Below are 19,928 nucleotides of genomic sequence, written 5' to 3'. Positions count from 1 at the left end.
GATATTGCCTGATAATTTTCATTGTCCACTTGAAAGGATTAAGAATTACATCTTTTGAATGGACTATGAATGAAAAATAAATTATTAATACTCCAGGAAAAATACAATACTGTACAACCCAGCGAAGGATCATCAAATGTACCCCAATAGTCCATGTTCAGAATAGATAACAGATTTTTGAAATATCTACATCTAACAATAGGTGAGGTTATTTAATCATCAAAAGATTTACCACAGGTTGGGCTGGAGACATAGCTCACCCCCCAACACTGCCCCTCCCCCAGATTACTTTAGGGTTCTTTCTTAGCACACATCAGCATGTTTTCATATCACTAACAGTTTGGTATGAGTCAGTGAGGTCCAGAAATAGACAGGGAAAAATAGAGCAAAACTATCCAAAATCATCATTAGACATGGCTGAAGAACAACCATAAAGTATCTTGATAATATAAAAATTTAATGCTCCATTTATTCAATTTTGTAATTGAAGTGTTACCAGTAATGACTTTTCTTCAGCTGGCTGAAGAGTCTAAGTACTGTATTCTATATTTTGTAATCATTTTTTTCTTTTTCTTTTTTTTTTTTTTTTTTTGGTGCTGGGGATTGAACCCAAGACTTGGACATGCTAGGCAAGAACTCTACCACTGAGCTACATCCCCAGCCCTTGTAATCATTTTTAATAGAAATTGATATCTACATTCCTTTTTCTTAAGCAGGATATAATCAGTGAGAATTTATCCTCTGCTTGATGACTGAGTCATCATTATTAAAACAAATTATAGTATCACCAGAGGCTTCAGAGATACCTGGGGTTACTTACTTCTAGCATAAAATGGTCTCAGAATCTTGTTTCCTCAACATTTGGACAGTTCTTGGTGTATTAAGTGCCCACCTTTGCTAGTACCAACCCCATCTAATTGACTTGTTACCTGCTGTAAGCTGGGAATAATTTTAATAAGCTTGACTAAGTAAAGTTAGAAAAGTCCTTTGGGCAGAGTGAAGTGGTTTTTGACATCTTTTTTTCTGATTTGGAGGAGAGAAAGTTACTATTATTTTAAAGTTCATAGCCGTGCCTCCAAGGATCTAGTTGTTAGAAGTGACCTCCATATTGCTGGCCATTTCTACATGCATTATAAGATAATTCACAGCTAAAAAGAAGTAATTTTAAACTTCGGAAACATTTACTATATATAAAGTAAATTTTGAGGCAACTGATATCTCACTGTAATGACTCAAATATAGTATGATCTAATATCTGTTAAGAAATAAAAAGCATAAAAGTACTTACCATTGCTATCCATAGAACAACATATTCATCTATAAAATTGTTAAAATACTGGTCTAAAAATAAAAGACCTGGCCCAACAAAGATAGTGTCTTGAAGATACAGTTCACTTTTGGTCATGTGAGCTATCTATAAAAAAGTAAAATAATTTCACTGTTAAATTTGTAAATGTTTTGGATCTTATTTTCAGAACGATTGTGAGTTTATTAAGATAAGAGACCATTTCATTTCATACTTAATAAGAAAATACTTATCTACATTTTCTCAAATTCAGGTAGCTTATTAACATTTCTAGTTTTAAGTTCCTTGATATCAACAAGTTATAGTTGATAATTATAGGCAAACAAATAATTAAGAGAACTGAATGTAATAGGAACATGAATAACTAGATATTGTGAGATTGACACCACAAAGGAGAACTTACGCATTATATGAAATAGTTTCCAGCTTTGTGTTTGAGAACTGAGTATATATTTACATCATGAATCATAAAAGAGTTCTTACCACTAATTTTTGTGCAACTTTAGCAAAGACACACCCAAACATTAGGGTATAAAGACAAGGATGCTTTTCAAACACATTAGTTGCTGACTTTTTATAGATCATTATTGCCAGTATAATAATTAGTCCTATGTGAAGTCCAGGTGACAAGACACTGGTGCCCTAAAAGACAAAGCAGAACATTTTTATAAGCCTCCTGTTTTAACACTGCATTTATTACAATGCAGACATTTTTGGATTTTTTTTGGTGTTACTAAAAGGAATTTACTAATCTTAATTAAAAACTCTTAACAGTGAATTCTATCACAGGCTTTGGCAACTCCAGGGGCAAGTATCCCTGTGGGATGTGGTCAAATCCCATCTTCGACAAGGCTTGCCACAACTGCCTGGTGAGGAGCTACCTGCAAGTTGCTTGAATACGGTATCAGAAATCATGAGGATCAAAAAAAAATGTTTTAAATATATTAAGACTCTCAACTGCCATTTTTGCACAGAGCTGTTAATATAATATATAGAACTTTTAACTTTTTCTACATAAAGGACATTTTCTTAATTCTCTGTACATCAGTATCTTCTTGCCTGGTGAATTATTGCAGAAGCTGGGAGTCTGCAGGCTTTTCCTGGGTGTACAGAGCCAGGCCCCACACATGCTTACATTGCCCATGGGAAGCAGGCCCTTGGGTCAACAAGCAGCTCCTGTGGAGGAAAGAGCTAGGGTTTCAAGCAAAGGGGATCACTTCTGTGGAATGGTCCACTTACTACATGGACCACCTTTGCTTTTCTGTGCCTTTGGGGGAGGAAAGGCTATCTGAAGGCTACGAACAGCAAGAGTTAGTCAGTCTTGGGCATCTTGTAAGAAGTGTCCTTCTGCAAAATACCCCTGTATCCTGCTCTGTGAGAACAGGTGGGACAGAGGACAATGAAAACATTTTCTGAGCATCTGTTTTGTATAAAATACTGGAGACCTAAAGAAGAGTATAATGTAGGGTAAGCAGAGAGATGGCTTAAACGAGTACAAACCTTAGGTGTGTACTTTTCAAACTTCTACAGAAACCCTGGGTTGTATAGACATGACAAACCACAATTGTTTGATTCAAATTTTGTATATGCACATTTTAAATTAATAAAAAGCTAAAAACTAACAATGAGATTTGTTCTGTATCAACTTTTAATACGTCAAAGGTTGTTAGTATTAGGACTATCAAATTAACATTTTTATGAAGATGTTGGAATAAAGCTTATCCTGCCAATTCTACAAAATATACCACTGATTAGGAAGAGTCTAATTCTACCCTGGTTTCTTTTTTTTTTAAATTGTGCTGGTGATACATTGTGACATTTACAGAAGTTCTTACAATATATCATAGTTGAATTCACCACCTCTACCATTCTCCTTTATCCCTCCTACCCACCCCCTCAGGTTTCTTTAATATCAACACCTTTCCCATGCGCTTTCGTTTTGCATTCAGACTGCAAATCTTTTATATGAAGCTGTGTAATCCAGGCCGTTAGATTTTTACCTATGTGCATCAGGATTCTCTTGACATTGCTTTCCCTAAACAAAATACTGAAGTAAATCCATAACCACCAATTTAAATCTGTTCATTGAAATAGCACTTAAGTTCACATTTTAAAAGTTAGAACCAACTATAAAATTATAGTAATAAAGGCTCACAGAGTGGCTCAAATGGCAGAGTGCCTGCCTACCAAGCACAAGGCTCTGAGTTTAAACCCCAGTACTACCAAGAAAAATTTATAGTAATAAAACCATATAATAAAATTAATATATATAAAATACTGTTATTGCGATAAAATTGAGATTAATAGTACTTTATCAGTTTTGTATACTATGTTCCTAGGTTTCATTTTAGAAAAAAAAAAATTGCTAAAGTTGAAAGCATCCCTGGTCATGGTGGCGGACACCTTTAAGCCCAGCTGAGGCAGGAAGATGAGTTCAAGGCCAGCCTGGGTTACAGACTCTTGTCTCAAAAACAAAAAACCCTGCAACAATATCAAAAGGAGTTGAAAACCCAGTTTGAGTTTGAAATTAACAGCTTCTGTTTAATAATTACCTCTCTTACTAAATCTTATTTTCTTTAGCAAAACTTATGTTCCAGGTAGTGCTCTCTTTTGTCACTCATGGTCAAGTAATATATATTGCTAAGCACCTTATGCACAGAACTGCACTGTGGTTAACGGGAAAAAAAAAATCCTCAGGAAATGACAGTTTTTTCCAAACAGATTAGAAGTTACATATCTCAAAGAATTTTATAATTTACTTTTGAGTTTTATACATAAAACAATCATAAAAATTGAGAAATTATAAATTATAGAGACTCCTTTGAAGTTGTCTTGAGAGCCAACTTATAGGTCATTTAAGAGAATGAAACTTCATTTAACTAAAAATGCTATATCTCATATTTATTACTTACTAATTAAACCTGGCTCCAGTGATTTTGTTTTTTCAAAAATCATATTCACCCTTAAAGGATAGAAATTTTGAATTATAGAACAACAACAACAAAAAAACCCAAAGATAATGTCTATAACTTAAAGAAATCCTTAAAAAGCCATTCTACCAATGTTTTGTTAAAAGATGACATCACTAGAGTAAGTAGTTATTTTCCTATGTTAAACTACACTGAAGGTAATAGGCCTTTTTAAAATGTAAGTTGTTACTTTTATTTAAAAATGACAGGAATTCTGATTCTCAACAAGTATTGAGTATTAAGTAGAAAATAATTACAGCATGAGCAAAATGTAAAAAACACAAACAAAAGGTATTTGTATTTCAACGTAAGATAAAAAATTTTACTTTGAAATTAGTAGAATAGTTCCTTTAAGAATATTTCAGTAAAATTTCAATAAGACTTACTTAAGAAATAATAAACTGAAACCTTAATAAATAATAAATGTGAAACCTTTGACCTTTGGCAGTTTTCCCATTATTCAATCAGAAACACGTTCCCTATTCTTTCTCCTCATGCCTATTAGCTCAAGCCACAAAATCCAAGAAAACAAATGGCAACTCTTGACTATGTATTATAATAAAACATCAAGTGGTCAAAAAGAAATGCCAGAAAAGTCTAGGCAGAGCAAACCTGTGAAAGGAAGAAAAAGCTTTTTTGTAATTCCACAGTGTTTTAAAATGCTTTTGTACTATGTGCCTAAAATGATTTCTTTAAGATTATTTGGTTTCCTTCCCCATTCTTGAGCTTTGGCATATTTTCATATCTCCGTAGCTGGTGATAAGAAAACTAATCATAAATTAATACTGAGTAATGATGAAATTAATGCCTTACTGCTATAGTGGATCCATTCTTGCCAACACCACCATGGAGGATAACGTGGAAATAACTTGAACAGGAAAATATTGCTCCACCTACTACTCCAAGAACTGGAAAGATCTTCAATTTAATTTCTAGAATGGGTATCTTTAGGGGTAGAGGAGAGAAAGAAATATTTAAAAAACAGAATTTCTCTTTATTAGTAAAGAAGCATTATGATATGGCCCTGTACCATATGCTATCCTTTTTCTTGTAATCAAACCTTAATCTCTGGAATATATACTGGTAACTTTCTTTGAAATTGCTTTATTAAGTAAAAAATGAATCCACAAATGAGGTTAGTTCATTTATGTAATTGTGATTAAACATTTAAATGCCACAAACCTTCACTGACTTAAACATGAAAAAGGATAGCTGACTGGACTTTAGTAGTCTCTCGAAGGTTATGAAAGAAAAGGCAGACATCATGATCTGAGTCATAAGTAACCATGTGTGTGCATGCAAAAAAATTGTGTAGCTAATACCCAGATTAAACTTCTAGCAATATATTTACCTGTTAGTCAATTGCTGTTCAAGACAACTTCCAAAGGCAGCAATGGATTTAAAAGACAGTAACAATGAATTGCCAGAAGCTACAGGCCATCATATTTTGAAAATAGACTTTGAATGATTGTACCAAAATTTGTGGAAATTTCATGTTAACAAATGTAGAAAACCTACATCAAAAATAAGTACCCTTGTTTGTGAGAATAAGTAGGTGTGTCTTCTTCTTATGATGTTGCCAAAAATTGAATGAAATAATTTCAAAATTCAATTCCAAACTTAAGACAGCCACACCTGGCTTAATAGCCAGAGTTGCCCAACTGCTTGTGGGTATTAGCTGAAGAGCTACCATAAAAGACACAGCACAGGCCCACAGTAGCATAGCCTTGATTGTATTGTTTATGCTTACCCAATGAGACTGAATCACTACTTACAATTATCTTCAGAGTCTACTTCTCAGCCTACTGATATAAACAGTAATTGGCAACTCACATGCTAAGTGCCACAGGGAAATACGCTATGTTTTTAAACAGTTTTTATTTTTTAGAGTTTTAGATTCACAGCAAAGTTGACTGACTGGTATAGAGAGTTCCCACCCCACTATCAACATACTCCATTAAAGCATTCGTTAACAGTTGGTGAACCTACATTGACACATTATCACCTGAATCCCACAATTTACATTAGGGTGTACAGTATGTACACAACACCTTGGTGTTGTATATTCTGTGTGTTATGATAAATGTATAATGACATGTATCCAACATTATATTATCAGACAAAATAGTTCACTGCCCTAAAAATCCTGCCTTCCACTTTTTATTTTTCCCCCTGACAATCACTGACCTTTTTTACTGTCTTCATGGTTTTGCCCTTTTCAGAATGCAATAGTTGGAATCACACAGTCTGAAAGCCTTTTCAGATTGGCTTCTTGCTCTTAGTAACAAGCCTTTAGGGCCATGTCTTTTCATAACTTGATGACTCATTTCTTTTTAGTACCAAATAATACTCCATTGCCTAGATATACCATAGTTTATCCACTCACCTACTAAAGGACATTTTGGTTGCTTCCAAGTTTTGGCAATTATGAAAAAAGCTGCTATAAACATTTGTGTGCAGGTTTTTACATGGACTTGTTTTCAACTCCTTTGAGTAAGTATCAAGGAGCCCAGTTTCTGGACCATATGGTAAAAGCATGTTTTAGTTTTGTACTTCTTGCTATGTTTACTGGATATCTGTAGCTTAGTGTTCACAAACATACAGTCTACAATCAGCCTGAGTAATTCCTAGTTCTACTTCCCATATGAATTTGGACAAATTAATCATTCTAAGACTTATTTATAAATATAATGTAATATGTATTTCATAGGATATGCTGAGGGGCAGATAAAAGTGATAAAAAATGCTTTAGGAACAAAGAGTGTTGAATGAATGGATGAAAGTTGTTGGCTGTTGATATTATTAACAATATGAGCATAAGATTGTGAGTCAGTTAGCCAGTGTGTTTAGACTTAGGTTTGGTGACAGAATAATTTGTTCTTCATAAGTTTTATTCCTCTGCAAAGCTTGAGTTTATAATGGCAGCCTCCTAAGAACTAACTTTAATCAAAATACCAAAATGTCCAACCAAGCAGAAAATAAAACCTTCTGTAATTTGGACATCTTCACTACAAAGTAGATTTTAAAAAGGCAAATTAATGACTTTCTTCCCTAATACTTGAGACAGTTTCAAAAACATTTTATTGGATTTTTAAAAATTATTTTATGAGATACATTTTGGCCTGGAAGAGGTAATTTCAGTACTTTTTTCCCCTCTTTTGTATTAGGAAAGAAGGGTCATTTTCTTCTATGTAGTAAAATATTCATTCATACAAGAAAATACCATTATTAGGTACTTAGGATAGTAACATTCCATCAAAATAGAATGAATACCACATCAAATCTAAGGATTTGTGAAGAAAATTAACAATGAAATATTTTTCCTAAATGTTTAAGAAGTACTTAACTATGAATGTAAACATTCATATTTACCGTGTAGTCCCACATTGTTGCTCCTCCAAATGTAGACAACAAAAAGACGATGACTAACGCTACCTGAATCTCAGTTACATCCACTCTAAAGAGGAAGGATAAAGAAGAGATAAAGTGCTTCTCAATAAACTTCAACACAGAAGCTGTGATTTTTTACTTTATGTATTTCTGTAAAGTTTGAATTTTTTATAAGAATGCATTATTCTTGAAAATGACAAAAAATCACAACATATAAACAACCATATTATTTAGCACAAATTCTTAAAAACTCCAAAATTAATTTCACTTATAAAGTAGAATTCTAACAGCTTTCCTTATGGAGTTACTAATAGTCATTATAATTTTTTGGTTTCCACAGACATTTTCCCCCTTACAGACATGTTTAAATTTCTCTCAAAAAAGCGACTAATTAAATCGCATCACTCTCTCTAGTCTACATTCCCCAGAAGCTGTCCAACTATCTCCTTTGATCCATAACTAGTGTACAATTATAATTTCCTTGTCTCTTCGTATTTGTTATTTAACTCACTATTGTCTGGACTTTAGCTCCAATTATTATACTGAAATTGTTTAGATAAATGACTTCCAATTTGTCAAACAGAAGGAATGCACTTCAATCATTGTTGCATAAGTACTTTGTAATATTTTAAGATGCAGATCAGTCCCCCTTTCTTGAAATGCTTTGCTGTGTTTTTATCTGTCTCATGTTCTCTCCCGATTTACTTACCTTACTAGACCTCTTCCCAGGCTCCTTCCTAGACTTCTTCCTCAATATCTTAAATACTGGTTCCAGGGTTCAAGCTGCAATTTTATATTATTTTGAACAGTTTTATCTATTCTTAAGAGTACTATCTATATGCTAATGACCTCTAAATCCATATCTTCAATCTACATCTTTTTTCCTGAGCTCCAGATTTTTGTATTTTTCTTAAATCTCTGTTTGGATGACCCAGTCTTTAGATGCTAGAGGACTAGTTATTGTTCTGCAAATATAAGAAATGTAAGGATTAGATTTAAATGAAAACAGGGAAGAAAAGACTTCTCAATTAAGTTATTTAGGGGCCAGTTAGGAGAAAAAGGTAAACTGAATTGTTAACACACAAATAGAAGGAAAATATGAATAATGACACTCAGTATTTGCAATGTCAATAGTAGGCAAAGCAAGGTCTCTAGGCTGCCTGGAGAAATAGTTCTTAGGTGCAACGGTAAACAAAATCCATATGGTGCTTTGTGGAAGAAAAGGGGGAAAATGACCAACATTTGCTGAGTATCTATTATGTGTCATATGTGCTACAAATTATTCCTGGATTGTGACATGAGAAATTAATTTTTTTTTCATTTATTCACATGTGCATACCAATGTATGCACGTGTCATTTCTCCCCTAAAATGATTTCTCAGTGCCTGTATTGGAACAGCTGAACATTACTGTAGGAAAATAACCTCAAAGCCAACAATCTTTCTACTAATGACTCATTATCAGTATTGTACTATTTCAGTAAAAATGACAGCACTATATCATTACCAGTAATTTTCATGGGGCATAATTAGAGACTAATAGCAAACTAGGAAACATGGAGGGATTATAGAATGAACTTTCTCTAGTTAAAACTAAATGATATGTGAGGATTAAGCTAGGAAACTGGTTTTGCATATGTAACACTCATGCCATAGATTTTAAATTAAACTCATAGCTTCATCCAACCTTTTAAGGAAAAATTAAGTACCTCACGATTTTTGAGTCTTGGGGGGGAAAAAAAGCTAAAAGGATATTGTTAAAATTTAGTTCAATCCCCACTACCTCAAAGAAAAGAAATTTATGGGTGGGTGGAACCGCTCATCAAATCCTCAAATTGTGAACTATGAAGAGATAGTTGGAGCTTAAAAAATGGTATTAGAAAAACAAAATTATATTCTGTATAACAATTCATAAGTTTAGATAATTTGCCAATGAGTCTCCCAAGTTTTTAAAAGCTGCATCAAAAAGACTTAAAAACACAAGAAAGGTAGCTATTGTGTATCTGATGAGGGTAAATCCTTAAGTCCCCAGGCTGTTATTATGGAGGACAATCTACAGTAATGCTATTCAGAATGTAGTACAAAGTATGTTACCAGTACATAATGAGAGTTTAGAAATTGAGAAGAATAAAAAATGTTACGGCAGTTTGACAGAGCAATATTTTATCTGGTGAATCTAAATATTAGGGACTATGTTTTATAAGTCTTTTTGTTGTTGTTGCTTGCAAAGCAGGCACTCTACCACTTGAGCTACATTTCCAGTCCATTTTGCTGTGGTTATTTTGGAGATGGGATCTTGTGATCTATTTGTCCAGGATGGCTTCAAACCATGATCCTCCTGATCTTAGCCTCTTAAGTAGCTAGGATTACTGATGCCTGGATGTTTTTTTTAATTTTTTTAATTGTGTGTTATTATAGGATGGATGGGGGAAAGAGGTTCAGTATTTTACCACAGAGTTTTGAGAAATGGATCTAATACCAAATTCTCATGGTTTTGAAAGAAAGGAAAATTATCACTGAATCTAAATATTCATAACAAAATACCACATAATACAAGTTAACATCAGACTTAAACCTAAAATGCTTGGTTTAACTGGAAAAATCAAGCTTTAAGCATTGCTCAACTGAATTACATAAGACTCAACATGGAGGTGAACATGTTGTAAACAAGATATGCAGTATCTCACATGGCAAGCATTAGTACTGGGATAGATTTTTAACTGTGCTAAGGAAAACACTAATGTATCACTTATAAACCGAACTTACATTTACCTATTTAAATAAAAGTACAATATATAAACTAATAGGTGAAATTTATAATTAAAATAGCTACTGTTATAATAAAAATAAAAAGCTTATAAGTAGGGTAAAATCCCAGACCCTTTACAATTCTTGACACACATCATCATCTAGTATAATAAAGATTTATTATAAATTCATTGTAAACAAAAAAAAGCTACTATTACTAATGCTTTGTAGTTTTAAAGATCTAATTCAAGGCGACCTTCATATTTGTACTGAAAGCTCTATATTTTCAAGAGATAAATATAACAATTAAATATAAATGAAATAGAATAGTATTGTATTTTATGGAACAGTGTAGGATAGTACTTTTGTGTTCATAAGAAAAACAGAGCCAGGCACTAGTGGCTCACACTTGTAATCCTAACTACTCAGGAGATCAGGAAGATCTCAGTTTGAAGCCAGCCTGGGCAAATAGTTCTTTAGACCCTATCTTGGAAAAAGTCATCCCAAAAAAGGGCTTGTGAAGTGGCTCAAGGTGTAGGCCTTGAGCTCAAACCCCAGTACTGCAAAACAAAACAAAACAAAACCAAAAAACAAACAGGATTACTCTTCCCTGCTTAGTTTTTCTTCACCCCATTAGGAGAGGCGTCCTGCCACTGACCCTGAGCAGTGCTGCATGTTCTTGCAGGGTAAGCCAAGAATGGAAGGTCTTGAATGCTCTTACCTGGGCCATTTCTCAGGGTTGTGTAAGCAGTAAGCAGGCCTAAAGGGTGAGGTTACATCTGCTCCAACAAAAGGCAGGTTTCCTTCTGCTTGCTAGAAAACTGACAGATTCCTCAGTGTTCCTCTTTCATAACAGAACTCACTGCAAGTGCAGGTGTTCATCCACAGGACTGTGGAAGGGCTGTGACATGGAAACCTGGCACAACATCAGCCTCTGGCTACTGCTCTTGCCTAAGTAATGAAGTTCTCCCCTCTGACCCAGGAGCTTGTGTCTTCTGTGAGCATTCATGAAACATTAAAAAGCTTGCTTGGGAGCTTATAAGTAGGGTAAAATCCCAGACCCTTTACAATTCTTGACACATACCATCATCACCATCTAGTATTATACGCACATTTACTTGTTTAAGATCTTGAGGGGGGCAGTACTAGGGTTTGAATTCAGGGCCTTGCACTTGATAGGCAGGTGCTCTACCACTTGAGCCCCAGCCCAACTTGTTTAGATTGTTTTATTGTATGTCTCCTCAATTAGACTGTAACCTTGGGGGGAGGGCAGGGATTTTGTGTATTCAGCCTACTCTTACTACCTACCTTAGCACCTAGAACAGAGACTGACATAATGAATGCTCTATAAATAGTTTTATACATATTGCAAAAATATTACTCAAATTCACTGCAGCATTATTCAATAAAATCAAAGAATTATATTGACCTCCCACCAAGTGTTTTTAACTAAATTTCTTCTGTGTGCTTATTTCCTTATGATATCAGTAACTTACTAATTTTCTGATTAATACATGAGATTTATTTTTTAGTAAAAGTTACTATTTAACATCACTCATGAGGAAATAAACATAAAAATTAATTGAATTAAAATAAAAATAGCATGGTATAATAATGTTCACTACCTCTATGTTCCAGATTCTGTATTAAGTCCTCTACATAATTATTTTTATTTATTTGTATATTTATTTATTTTGATGGCTCTGGGGTTTGAACCCAGGGTCTCATGCTTGCTAGGTAGGCAGGCACTCTTATTGCTTGATCCATTTGGCCAGCCTTTTTTTGTGATGGGTTTTTCAAGATAGGGTCTCTCGAAGTATTTGCCTGGGCTGGCTTCAAACAATGATCTCTGTCTCCTGAGTAGCTGGGATTACAGGTGTGAGCTACCAGTGCCTGGTGGCATGCATACATTATTATTTAGTCTTCACAATAACCTTTTAAGGCAATTATTACAATTGTCCCCATTTTATAGGGAAGAAACTGAAGAAAATGAGATTAACCTATTTTTGAGAAATAACTACTATGTTGGTGCCAGAATTAGATTCTAGCCAATCTGATTACAGAGCCTGTAGTTTAACTATCATACTTAGAGCAGACTCAATACTATGAATGATTTAAAGGGCATGGAAACTGGGAAAAAATTATCTAGCAAAAATATAATATTAATAAAGTCTTAAGTTCTTTAGCTCAAACCTATTTGACATGTTTTTTTTTCTTTAAGTCTTTTAGAAGGGAAACCATGTAAAGCAAGCTTAAACCAAGAATGTATTCAAATTTCCAAAGAATATTCTGAGTTTGTTTAGCTTGGTTTCATATGCCTGCATTTAAATATATTTAATAAATACTATAAAAGTTAAAACTCAAAAGGTGACAGATTTTTTCAGGAAACCTATCCTAGCTAATAGACAATTGAACTGGCTCAGTTTGTTAGCACTCCCAGAGGCCTGATGGTTGGCCTGCACATAGATCCTTCTTGTAATGATTGGTAAGACCATCAGTCTGTCCTACTCAACCCTCCATGATATTTTTACTTTGGCAAAGTTAAAAAAAAATACACTGCTTAGGATAAGTGCCATGTGGATGACCCCTGGGACACTGCAGACAGGATCTGTTTCACCCCCTTCAGACTTGGTGCTCAATCACATTAGCCCTTTCCTTACTGTTCTAAGCATGTTCTTCATGCTTCTGTTCTAGCAGGTGTGGTATATTCTTATCCACAGGCGACTCCTCTTTGTATCTCCAGTTCAAGGCTCTTGATAGAATAGTGATTGAGCATAAAACTTACACTGATGCCAGAAATAGGAACTCATTCATTTCAGAAAGGCTTTTAATGAAGAATCAAAAAAGTACAATGATAACCATTAAATAATATAAACAATAATGACAGTTAACTGAAACATTGTACTCTTACATTACTCCAGTTTACCATAGCAACTTCAGCAAATTAACTAAAATATAAAGCTGCTTTTTTACATCTTAATCTATAAATAGGTACAGATTCTTAATTTTGCAAAGTTACCTTAAATTTTTACCAAGGATTTTTGACTCTTAGGCTCTTGACTAGTATGTAAGAAATCAGCTAAAGATTTACATTTTCCTTAAAGCTCTCTTAAACTAATTCAGTCTGCAGCTACCTTTCCATTACCTAGGATTTATTCAGTGCTTCTGAAAACCTAAAGCAAGTCATTTCACACTTGGTATGGACCCTCTTAGCAGTATCCCAGGTTATCTCATCTCTTCAATACAGAGTGTACTAGATAGTTCCTCAAACAGGGCCTGTATTTTAAATGTATTTTGTATCTTTCCACAGCATCTAACACATTGCTGGACCCATAGTTTTGAGTAGTATTCATTAAGAGTATGGGGTATGAAGTCAAGGACTTGAGTTTTAATCCTGGATCTATCACTTACTCCTGGGCAGGATATTTGTACAGTGGAGGTAGTACTCCTCACAGGGGTAGTATGAGGAATAAAGGACATACTGCATATGTCCTTTATTTACATTAATGCATAATGTAAAACACTTCATACAGTTCCTAAAACAGGCAAGTGCTCAGTTGGTGGTAGCTGCAGTTACTCCACTCCACAATTTAAACTTAATGTGAAAAGTTGCCTAAAGGCTTCCCTCTACTTAATGATCCATAGCTTTGAGCTAAAGTCTCATGACTACCTGTTGTTGGCGACTGTTGTCAAGTGGGTAACTCTTTTTGGCACATGATGACGTTACCAAAAAAAGACCTTAGGCTCCATATCACATTATTTTATGTTATCCGAATCAAATGCAGTTTGTTAAGTACTCCATGTCCTTTCTCTATATTATTCAAGTCCTCTATTTTTCTTTTTCTCCTGTCTATTGTAAGCTAGTAAGTTGGAGAAGGGGAGGAGGAAAATAAAAAATGATTTTATACTTAAATGACTTAAATTAAGGTGTAGCATTTATAGGACCCCCAATAAACTACAAGAATTTAAATTACTGAATGAAGCTTCATCCCTCTTAATATGGACTAATACCATAACTGATTGTGAAAATGATCTCAGTAAAAATATACTTACTTTCCAAATCTCAAGACACCTGAAACATAAGTCTGCCAATGGGCACAATAAAACATGAACATCCCAATAAAAGAGCAGAAAAACAGCCAGTCAGGATGAGTTCCTAAGCGAACAGCAATTGAAGCTCCAACTGCCATAAATACTGAAAGACACAAAGTTTAAGAACCATTAAGAAATAAAAATAATGAAATAATTGCCCTGTGCCTTTCAGAAAGAGAGTTTTAGGGGATATAGTCCTGGCATTAAAATAACGTGCACTTAATAAAATGAATTTTTGAACATACTTTAAACTGTGACAAAAATGCTCCTAAATGTATACCTCTTTAAAAAACTGGCCAAACAGCTGTTCATTTTAATTTTTAAGCTAATAGTGCAAAAGAAAATTATAAGAGCAGGGGGGAACTCCACTAATTTACCTGTGGAAAGAGAGTCACAACCATGGTCAAAAAGTTCTCCTAAAGGAGAACAAGAATTTGTTCTTCTGGCTTGTTTCCCATCGATAGCATCTAGTGACTGGTAGATAAAGAGTCCTAGTGCACATAAAAGGTATGTCCAGTATGGTGCCTGAAAATATATGTAAATAACAAAGGTTAAGTGACAACAAGCTAGTTTGTTTGAAATAGCTCAGCCTAAGCCAACTGACATACTTTCTTTTGTTCACATTCTACAAAGACCATTCATAACCCTCCTTCAGATGAGAATTAAATTAAGAAATCAAATGAATTATTCTAAGTCATGTGGGCAGAGGTCTCTCAGAAGTTCACACTGTGAGAAGCACAGTTAAATGGCTAAGCAAGGCTTAGGAACAGGATTTTGATTTCTGGTCCGTGGCTCTTAATATGATTCATACATGACACAGATTTGAAATTACTCAGGGCATCTTTGTGAAATAAGACCATAAAGGCTAACTACAGACCTCTGTGTCCATTCATGACAGAGTATCAGAGACTAGATTTACTCCCCTACCTTCTGTAACTAGATAAAAACAATGGTTCTCAGATATGGCAGGAAGCTTGTGATTCCTTAGAGCAGGGAAATAATGAGGTGATCCCCTATGATTGCTCTAGCTTACTGCAGTTTCCAGACACTGTGCAGGAATGGGGACCCAAACCAATCCCAGTGATCTGGCTGTGAGGAGGAGAAAGGTTTCAGAGTCCAGGAAGACAAGGCAGCTAGGATTTGTGAAGCAGAACAGCAGAGAGGAGGAAGCTGAGCAGACAGGGACGGGAGGTGTGGAAGGCCGCAGAAGGGACCTGAGTCTCTGGCTGAGAACTGATCTATGCCTGAATGAGACAAAAATACTAAGGAGCACTAGGGAAAGAAAAGAAATACTGAGAAGTGGAAGGTTAAACAATTCTTGGAGCTCACACAGGTCTGAGAAGAGCTCATGCTCCCACCAGGCAGAGCAGAAAGACCTTACAATAACTGGGGACCTGGGGCAGAGTTTTCATAAGTGTGCTGCCTCAGCAATAGTAAATTAGCCCTAGGTTAAAGACTTTTCCAGATAGCCCTAACAAAAACCTGCCTTAAAAGGATCCAGTTAATTCCCTGTAACTTAACTGCCGCCAGTATAAAGTACATCTTAGGGAAAAAAAGTGTATAGCACTCCAAAATGTAAAATTTCCAAGGTCTGACATCCAATCAAACACTATCAGTCATACAAACAAGCAGGAGCATGATTTACAATAAGGAATAAAATTAATACAATCTGATCCAGGAATGTCAGAAATAATTGAAATAGTAGACCAGGATATTAAAATAGTTATTATAAATATGCACTGTATGTTTAAGAAGGTAAAGGAAAACATGAAAATTATAAAGAGAAATGGAAGAAAAAAAACTTAGTGGTAACCTCTAAAAATGAAAAAATACAATTTTTGTATTGCAACACACACTAAATGAGATTAATAGCATGTTAGAATTGGTAAACTTGCCAGACTACCAATGGAAACTATCCAAAATGATGCACAGAAAAAAGATTAAAAATAATTGAACTGGGCATAGGTGACCTGTGAGATGACAGAAAGTAATCTTAGGTATATGTAAATGAGTCTCAGAAAAAGAAAAGAGAGACAGTAGGACATGAAAAATGTAAGAATAATAGCTGACATTTACACAAATTTTATAAAATCTAAAACCCTACATATCTGAGAAGCTAAGCCCCAAACAGAATAAAGAATATATTTTTAAAACCCACCAGGTATGGTGGTTCATGCCTGTAATTCCAGCACTTGGGAGACTGAAGCAGGAAGACAATGAGTTTGAGGCCCATCTTAGCAAGTTCCAGGGTAGCCTGGGCTACATAGCAAGACCCTGTTTCAAAAAGTCAAGGCCAGCCCAGGTAGGAAGTTCACAGCACCCAATCTCAACTAATAGCTGGGTGTGGTGGTGTGTACCTGTCAACCCTAGCTATGTGGGAGGCTGAGATAGGGAGGATCACAGTTCCAGGCCAGCTCAGGCAAAAATTTTTGAGAGACCCCCATCTCAACATAAAAAAGTGTGGAATGGTGCTGAGTACCTATCATCCCAACAATGGTGGGAAGCTTAAAATAGGAGGATTGTGGTCCAGGCCAGCCTGGGCATAAAGCAAGACCCTATCTCCAAAATAGCCAGAGCAAAAAAGGCTGTAGGTGTGGCTTAAGTGGAAGAGCACCTGCCTAGTGAGCAGAAAGCCCTCAGTTCAAACCCAGTACTGCCAAAAAAAAAAAAAAAAAAAAAAAAGCCAAAACACCAAGGCATATCATAGTAAAATTACTAAAACCAGGAATAAAGAAAAAAAATCATAAAAGAAGCCAGAGGTGAAAAAAAGACACATTACTTACAGAGACACAGATAAAAATGACAGGAGCCAGAAAACTTGAAGATAGAGCCACAGAAGTTATCCAATTTGAACATTAAAAAGAGATTTAATAATGACCACTCTTTTCTTTCTGCACTTCATACATGTATTCTACTTCCTCAGGGACCTGTGCAATTCTGGTGTTAGTCACTTTTCCTCACTGACAAAATATTTGAAATAAACAACTTAAGGGAGGAAGATTTATTTTGGCTCATGCTTGTAGAAGTTTCAGTCTGTAGTCACTCATCTTTGTTGCTTCTGGACCCATGTGAGGTGAGACAGAGCATCATGGTAGAGCGCATGTGGTAAAGCAAAGGGGTTCACCCAGTGGTGTACAGGGGGCAGAAAGCCAGAGAGGAAGTGTCCAGGGACAAGATAGGTTGCCCATAGCAACCTACTTTCTCCAACAAGGCCCCACTTCCTAACAGTCCAGTCAGCTATAAATTTGTCAATGGACTAATTAGTTGATGAAGTTAAAAGCCCTCATGATCTAAAACCCCATCAGATAGCAACCAATCCATTAACACACAATCGAGGGACATTTTTAGATCCAAAGCATAACATCTGCTCACCCCAGAATCGTACATCTGAGAGAGGAAGACAGCACATTGTTAAAGAAACAGGATTTTGGCCAAAAAACACATGAAAAAATGCTCACCATCTCTAGCAATAAAGGAAATGCAAATTAAAACCACACTAAGATTCCCCCTCACCCGTTAGAATAGCCATCATTAGCAACACCACCAACAACAGGTGTTGGCGAGGATGGGGGGAAAAAGGAACCCTCTTACACTGTTGGTGGGAATGTAAACTAGTACAATCACACTGGAAAAAAATTTGGAGGCTACTTAAAAAGCTAAACATTGATCTACCATTTGATCCAGCAATACCACTCTTGGGGATATACCCAAAGACTGTGACACAGGTTATTCCAGAGGCACCTGCACACCCATGTTTATTGCAGCACTATTCACAATAGTCAAGTTATGGAAACAGCCAAGATGCCCCACTACTGACAAATGGATCAAGAAAATGTGGTATCTATACACAATGGAATTTTATGCAGCCATGAAGAAGAACGAAATGTTATCATTCGCTGGTAAATGGATGAAATTGGAGAACATCATTCTAAGTGAGATTAGCCTGGCCCAAAAGACCAAAACTCGTATGTTCTCCCTCATATGCGGACATTAGATCAAGGGCAAACACAACAAGGGGATTGGACTTTGATCACAAGAAAAAAGCAAGTGCACACAAGGGAGATATGAGGATAGGTAAGACCACCTAAAAAATTAGCTAGCATTTGTTGCCCTCAATGCAGACAAACTAAAGCAGATACCTTAAAAGCAACTGAGGCCAATAGGAGAAGGGGACCAGGAACTACAGAAAAGGGTAGATCAAGAAGAATTAACCTAGAAGATAACACACACGCACAGGAAATTAATGTGAGTCAATTCCCTGTGTAGCTATCCTTATCTCAACTAGCAAAAACCCTTGTTCCTTCCTATTATTGCTTATACTCTCTCTTCAACAAAATTAGAGATAAGGGCAAAATAGTTTCTGCTGGGTATCGAGGGGGTGAGGGGGAGAGGGAGGGGGCAGATGGGTGGTAAGGGAGGGGGTGGGGGCAGGGGGGAGAAATGACCCAAGCATTGTGTGCACATATGAATAATAAAAAAATAAATTAAAATAAATAAATAAAATAAAATTCCAGGAGTTATAGAACCCACTGCTAGCTCTTGCTATTTAATGCATTAATAAAGAAGCACATATACGACCATAAAAAAAAAAAAACAGGATTTTGAAGTTAGATCTGCATTTGAGTTCTTGGGTCTGTCATTTAGTAACCACATGACCTTGGGCAAGTCATTTAACCTTGTTAAACCTTGGTTACCTAACCTGTAGAATGTGTATAAAACTCAAGAGTTATATCTAATTAGAAAAAAACCTCTTAGATAGCTCTTTATACAGAGCCTGGCATATAGTAAGTGTTCAACAAAGATTAGCTATTGTCATTAAATTTTTTTGTATAATTTTAATGGCAAATATACTTTTTTTTTCCTGAGACAGTGCCTGCAAGACAGAGACTCAGGTATGAGAAGACCACAACCATGCAACTCACCACCTCCAAAGACGGAGAGCAATAGTACCTTCAGCTTGCCCTGGCTAATCAAAGCTCCCCAAACCAAAACTTGAAAGTTTTTACCATCTCGTTTCCTCTTTCCTTCTCACCTAGAAATTTTTTCTAGGGATAAACTGATGCAGACTTCCCTCACTGATACATTCCCGGTCCCCTAGAGCTATCTATACTGAACAGAATATAGATTCAAGAGATTCCCCTAAATTAACAGACTAATATGATAAGAAAGGTTTCTGTGCATATTGGAACATTTGGGGCAGGGTGTTCATTTTCTCTAGGTGCCTCTGGCCCCCTCCCAAACTAATTTTAGAAGTAAAAAATGTAGAATGGCCACAGGCTCTTGACCAACTGCCAAAAGTTTCAGACAGCCTCTCAAATACCCAACTTCATACTCCAGCTCCATTCCACCCACAATGTCCTCTTGTCCAGATTATTTATGACTTGATAGTCTCATGGCTATACCCTTCCTAAACATTCTCTCACC

The 19,928-nt window shown here is 35.6% G+C and overlaps 1 protein-coding gene across 7 annotated transcripts in view; it reads right to left on the bottom strand.

Annotated features, from left to right (window-relative positions):
- Positions 1-19,928, bottom strand: part of Chpt1 (choline phosphotransferase 1) — a 33,391-nt gene that overhangs the window by 4,261 nt on the left and 9,202 nt on the right. For 3 of the 7 annotated variants that reach the window (XR_002212782.2, XM_074084241.1, XM_020169546.2), the window contains exons 2-7: positions 14,882-15,029; positions 14,466-14,607; positions 7,648-7,732; positions 5,089-5,220; positions 1,790-1,948; positions 1,289-1,414 (exon numbers count right to left, since the gene is read on the bottom strand). Coding sequence is in view for 5 of the 7 variants with exons in the window: in XM_074084241.1 (XP_073940342.1) it covers positions 1,289-1,414; positions 1,790-1,948; positions 5,089-5,220; positions 7,648-7,732; positions 14,466-14,607; positions 14,882-15,029 (792 nt within the window). In the remaining 2 variants the exon portion in view is untranslated. The remainder of the gene's footprint in view (positions 1-1,288; positions 1,415-1,789; positions 1,949-5,088; positions 5,221-7,647; positions 7,733-14,465; positions 14,608-14,881; positions 15,030-19,928) is intronic. The other 4 variants (XR_012450957.1, XM_020169547.2, XM_020169548.2 and 1 more) reach the window with 3 other exon arrangements.

The sequence above is a fragment of the Castor canadensis genome, chromosome 8 (genome assembly GCF_047511655.1).
Source record: "Castor canadensis chromosome 8, mCasCan1.hap1v2, whole genome shotgun sequence".
Taxonomy (NCBI): Eukaryota; Metazoa; Chordata; class Mammalia; order Rodentia; family Castoridae; genus Castor; species Castor canadensis.
The sequence above is the reverse complement of the archived record's forward strand: the minus strand, read 5'-3'. Positions and strand labels throughout refer to the sequence as shown.